Source organism: Trachymyrmex septentrionalis, unplaced genomic scaffold (genome assembly GCF_001594115.1).
Source record: "Trachymyrmex septentrionalis isolate Tsep2-gDNA-1 unplaced genomic scaffold, Tsep1.0 scaffold121, whole genome shotgun sequence".
NCBI classification, from domain to species: Eukaryota; Metazoa; Arthropoda; class Insecta; order Hymenoptera; family Formicidae; genus Trachymyrmex; species Trachymyrmex septentrionalis.
Genome location: NW_017304341.1, coordinates 335929 through 342568, shown reverse-complemented (window position 1 = coordinate 342568; position 6640 = coordinate 335929). Strand labels below are relative to the sequence as shown.

General features: G+C 30.5%; 1 protein-coding gene across 1 annotated transcript in view; it reads right to left on the bottom strand.

Annotated features, from left to right (window-relative positions):
- LOC108754951 (cold shock protein 2-like) overlaps positions 1–3130 on the bottom strand; it is a 3513-nt gene extending 383 nt beyond the window's left edge. Inside the window, exons 1-5 of the mRNA XM_018497634.1 lie at positions 2987–3130; positions 1880–2071; positions 1413–1697; positions 264–393; positions 19–96 (exon numbers count right to left, since the gene is read on the bottom strand). Of these exons, the coding sequence (XP_018353136.1) occupies positions 19–96; positions 264–393; positions 1413–1697; positions 1880–2071; positions 2987–3062 (761 nt within the window). The 5' untranslated portion in view covers positions 3063–3130. The remainder of the gene's footprint in view (positions 1–18; positions 97–263; positions 394–1412; positions 1698–1879; positions 2072–2986) is intronic.
- Positions 3131–6640: the final 3510 nt, after the last annotated feature.

Here is a 6640-nt window from a genome sequence, read left to right as displayed (position 1 = left end):
CTTGGCTAATATATTTACCAGCTTCCACTGTTGGCTGACGCGTAGGCTGATGCTTGCGCATTTGCGTATGAACCACCACCACCACCACCATTACCACTTAAAATGTAGAAAATTAAATAGTAATAACTTCAAAATCATAAATTTTAATAAAGAATTAAGTATAAATCTATACTGAATACCATACAAGTATTGATCAATTGCAAAATATTACCGTACAAGGTATTGAAATCGCATAGAAATATTGATTAGTTGTAGAATATTACCCGCAACAGCCGCCATGTCCATGATGACCACCATAACCACCATGACCACCATGTCCATGATGACCACGATGTCCTCCTGTATTCGTGACATAGACTGGTATCAATGCATAACCTGTATAACCTTGTTGCCCTAGACAAAGCGTGCCCCTGTTATGCGCAATTATGATGGAGTTTAGCTATAGCATATGTATATTAATATATAATTAAGATCCGTGATATTTTTTAGACGTTATATTTATTATTGTTATTATAAATTGCAAATTTCAGCTGAAAAAAGGTAAGCGAGCAAAAAATGTTTGTTATTATCAATTAATAATCTTATATTAATTAATTAAAATTAATATTTTTCTTCGATGTAGAGATTATCTAATATTATGATTATTGTTACTATTAATATTATTTATTTAATATTTTATTAGTTAAAAAAATAAGTAATATTTATATATAGCTTCTTCCTTCCTTCAGTTTGCTCGATGCTGCATCCTGAAATTGTCATTAGCGTTTAAGCGTTATTTTCAAACGAGCTCCTTGAAAATACCTATGATACAGGAGTATGTCATTAATAATTTATTTCTCATTTGATAATTTATTTTTTATTTTACATAATGCATGCAAAAATTGAGGAAAATATGCAATAGTTGTCGTATCTAAAGGAATCAAAAGGAAAATCAATTTAATCGAACATGCGTTTCAATTCTGAAAAATATATACCCAGCAAATTGTTCATTTTTACAACAATTAATGCAACATTTTGATGCAAATTCTGCGTAAATATTATTACTGATATATAAAGTAGTTACATAGCCACTTTTCTGTCATTTATTTTTTTCAGCTTACTTTTCCGAAAGTTTTATACCTATTTAATGTTAATTTTTCGTTTAGAAAAAAAAAACAGTTTTAAGTTGGTAAAATGTTTGTAGTATAAAGGTTTCGGGCATACAAAATTCAACACTGAAGTTAATTAATAAGTATTCCCCGACATTCGTCGATTAGTTATACTTCTCCCCTTCGCAGTTATGACTATAGCTTATCTTCGCCACCATCACCAGGATAATGTCCACCACCGCTTGGATACCCACCTCGAATACCTATCTCATCTCCCTCCACCACCATCACCTGGATAAATGTAACTTTCACTCGAATACTCACCATATCCTCCACCATATCCTCCACCACAACCTTTGTAACAGGAGAATCTCTTTTGACGGAATTTCTTCTGTTCACCCTTCAAAGCCGAGCCTATCATACTCTGCGCCTCCGCCTTTTCCAATTTCATCTTAAGCACTTTCATTTTGCTGTTGAGATCGATCTTGTCGACCTTGATACCTTCGTCTTTCAACCCCTCCGCAAATTTGTCGAGATCGACAGGTCGATGATTTTCTGACTCTTCATTTTCATCATCTTCTACTACTAGGATGACAGAAACTAGTGGCTCTGCAAGCACATATTTTTTATTCAAATCCCTTCTAAGAATTCTCTTGGCTCCATTCGCTCTTACTTATCATTTCTTGCAAGATACTCGTTAATTTATAAATAATAAACGTCAAATGAAATTTATGAAAAGATATGCCGATGAGATATGAGACATTATATGTCATTCGTTGATTTGTACTCACCTATTATGTCAGGTAACGTTTCTACGACTTCATTTTGAAACATTTCCTCTGATACATTGCTGCTACTATTTTTCACAGCGAACAAATTAATTATATAGATTGTAGCATAGTGTTCCGTTTCGTCTGAGGACAGCGCGGGCGGTTGCAGCTCGGTCGATAATGCGCGTTCCTCATATATATTTACAGCTGGCTCTAATAATCGCGTAAAACATGGATTGATCATTACGTGAACAGAAATAAAAAAATTGATTGATTGATGTAAATTGGCGTATGAAGAATTTTAAATTGACCATTTCATTTATATGCCAATGCATGCATCCTCACATCATTGTTATTTTTTAAAATAAACGTGATCTTGTCAGCTGCATATGAACAAATCACAAAAGTTCGCTTTAAACTCTCCAAAAAAACATTCAAATTTGTGATAAATGGATAGAAAACTGTTTGCAGTAACAACGCAGACAATAATAAGATTAAATTAAACATTCAAACAGAATATATCAAATACATATGAAATAAGTACTGTTTGTAAGAAAATGATAATTCTGCAAATTTGCATGAAAAAAAACATTAAAATAGTAACGTTATCTAATGGTGAATTCGATTGGAAACATTAGTACGCACTGATGCATATTATAAAGCCGTTGTACACTGATTTAATTTGAATATAAAAGTGAAATGCAAATATTTCGAATTATGAAATACATATTTTACCTAATAGTACAATAAAATGTATTGAGTATTTCAGGATTTAATCGATTTCTATGTTTATGTATAAACATATCTTTACGTTATTTTGTGTAGCTTTAATGTGCACCAGGGCGCACTGAGTGCGTCCAATCGAATTTGTTATAGGTAAGAAAAATTTGCGTTTGTAAATGTTGTAACTTTACAAGTATTGTTTACGTCACTAAAGATTATTATAATTAAAGTTAATGCATTTAAATGTTAAATTCGTTTAATTATTACATATCGAAATGTAAAAACTGTAAAAAATTTCTTTAATTATTCCAAAGAAGTAAAATGTACATTGTATACGAAAAGATTTTTATTAAATATGATTACAACAATACATTATTAAGAATTTCATATACAATGTTCTCTCACCTGGTAAAGCCGGCAATCCGAAGATGACCGTGACAAACGTACACAGGAGCACTAGGCTAAGAGCGCGAACTGCCATGGTGTCGGGATTTGATGTTTCTTAGGATGCACTGCATGCGAATTCTTTAATCTCGCCGCTTTTATAGTCACTTATCCGACACGCATTTGATCCTGATGTAATTATGTAACGTTCCATCTCCACCGCTTTTCTTCGCGCGTTGCACACCGCATCGCGCCGAGCAATCACTGATTTTTGGATTTTCCGAGGGAGTCCCCGGTAGTATGCGCGTGCGCTCTAATACTTTTCTTTGTGACGAAGATGCAGTCATGTGCATCAACAAGAACACTATCAAGAACACTGAATGAAATTCAGAACGCAAAGAAAAACGATGAACTTGATAATTTAATATACACAGCCTGTAATTTCTGTGTGTACGAATAATTATCTTGCGGTTTTTTATCGTTGATCATTCTGATGATAATGTTAAGGAAATTCATCAAACGAAATTCTTTATGTTATATTCATTAGAATAAGAGAGTTCTCCATAAAAATAATATTAATATCAATGGGAACAAAATAACTGGTGTATAACGTACAAAAATTAATAGCGCAGAAATTAATAGCCAATTAGCCATTTTTCATTACTTCTAAGGCGTTGTTAGATCATAAGGAAACGATGAATATAATAGAAACGAATGAGAATCTGGTTGTCAAAGAGCTACTAAATGACTACTTGGAAATTGCATCGACTAGTAATTATCTTTTCTGAACGGTGCTTTATGCAGGACAGATACAAATAGGCATCTTTATTTATTCATTAACTTATCATTAACCTAACCTGGTAATAATCTTTAATTATTCACATTTTTTATTTACTATTATATTTATCACATATATTTTAACATACTTACGCAGCCTTCAAAAATCGTAGCAACGTCATTTCATTACTTTGACTAATAGTAGAATGATTCCCCGACTGAGCTATTATTGCAATTAAAGAGTATCCATAAATTAAACATGAAATGACGTTCGCTAGGATTTCCCGAACTCGAGCACGTATATTTTTTCTTAATTAGTGTTGAAATTGCAACATTCTCTCACGCTACTTAACAGATTTATATTTTGATACAAAAAAAACTATGAGATTTTTAAACATGCAATTCTGCAATCTCCGTTTATTTGTAAATTAATTATGATTTTCCCTTAACATTGCTATTATATGTAATTTGTTGAGTCTTCTTTCATTAAATATCTCTATTGATGTATTAATTTTGAAACGAATGTTATTTTTATCAATTTATATTTCTTATATTAATACTTCTATTTTATTTTAATTTAATAAAAAATGTTGATTATATATTGATTAGCTTCTAGAATTACGATCAAGTCGCATATGCAAACCATCCGGTTAATATTTCTCTGTTTACTTGGATTAATATTTCTTCATTTGCTCGTAAATTAATTAAGCAACTCTTTTAACGCTGTTATTTTGAATCGTCTTTGGTTAAAAACTTATAATGTGTTATAATTTTGAAACAACTATTATTTTTATCAATTTATATTTCTTATTTTAATGTTTCTATTTCATTTTAATTTGATACAAACTATTGCTTTTATAGTAATTAGCGTTTAGAATTACGATCAAGTCGCATGTGCAAACTGTCCAGTTAATATTTCCTGTTTGCTTCGTTGCGGTTAAAGTCGTTGCAATCACGTTATTGCGTGTCAATTTTGCTTGTGTGTAAATTTTCGCATATATTCTATTCTATCATCGATCACGAATGTATTAAAACTTGCTTATAAAAACATCGATACGAGTTTCTTAAGTGCATGATGTAACATCGTATTTTTTTTTGAGATTTAACGACAAAAAATTTATTCAATATGTACTTTTATGATCAATAATTGTGCTTTGAAAGATCTCGCGTTTTGTAATTTACATTTGTGATAAGATGGAATTAGAAATAGTAACGATAACAAGTTATGTACGATTATCGTAGTAAACGACGTAATATTAATTTTTAATGCTACAAGACAAATATTTAAAATATTTAACAAAGCTGTTTATTAATTGATAATATTATACTATAACAAAAATAATCACACATTATTACTCGTTTCTTTCTGTGCCGTAAAATATACAATATTAATATTTTTATTGTCGCTGCTTATTTTTGCATCGCAGCTTTCGTACGCGTCATATGAATGTTGCAACATATTAATTAAAATATATCTTTTAACACAACACTTTCTACTGACGTCATTAATAATTCATCTATAAGCAGAAATAATTAGATTTTCTGAGAAAATGTGATAGCGCTTGCAGATTTGGTTTTCTGGGATGATTCGTAATAGTACTTGCGGATATTGTTACTAAGAAGGATCTAGTATCGTATACGATTATTCGAATTGTGCATAACTAAAACCGCATGAATCTCCAACAACACAAATCATCTTCCTGTTGACTATAAAAGAATGCGAAGTTCGTTTAGCCTTGGCTGAGATAGAGATAAATCGGATTTAGAAGTTATAATCGTTTTGATGATGGAGAGTCGTGACGAAATCCTTTTGAAGGAAGATGCCGATTCGAAGAAGGACCTACTTATTAACGGGCCATGCATTTCGTAATAATCTACTAATGCGATATTCTACATTTTCAGTGTATAAAGGAAGAATGAAGCTAATATATATATTATCACTGCAAATAATTTATAGCTACAATTTACGTACCGTAGATCATTATACGTACCGCGAGTATGCAAATCTGTATAATTATAGTATAAATATACAGTATAGAAAAAATACACAATACAAGATTATTTTGAAAATATTAAGAAATAGTGTGTATGCGCTCGTTTATACATTTTTCTCACAAATTTCTTTTGAACCAATATCGACCGACTATGCATACTGATTTAATGAGCATACAAAAGAATCATAAAAACTAGATGATTCATAGATAATAAACTTGTTACTATAATTGTTTTAATGTACATTTTTAATGTACATACTTTTATAAAAATTCTTATCTGAAATACTTGGTACAATAGAATGTTGGTGTTAATACACAGTGAGAATATAGACACCACTATTTTTTTAGAGTGTAAAGAATAAAGTGTTTTTTAAACCATGTTTTTAAAAATTAAATTTTTTATTTTATTTTATATAAAATAAATAAACGATAATACCATATATATAAATATATGTGCATAATTGTTGAGCACATGTGGACAATTATTGTACAAAAAATTAATTACATACTACAACATCACGGGAATTTTCTTTACTATTTAACAAATTAGTCATTCGCCTCGGTCATTTATTGATAACATCATATGAATTCTTGTGAAAAAAAGAGATGCTAATTATCGTTGTTATATTACTTATATCTGACATTATGCCACAATTATTACTAGTATGTTATTATCAAATAAAAATTGATAGCTTTAACCTTATGCTCCGACAAATGTCAAGTTTGCTTTTCATTAATTGTAGAGTATAAATAATCGAATCTCTCGCGAATAATGCCCGACCGGTTTCACCATAATTATTTTTGTCATAACTTTTTGTGAGTCAAACTGAGACGAGTCAGTGTTGAGACCTTGAATCACATCGGCGGTATTCCAAGCTTCTCATAAATATCGTAAATTTAATAC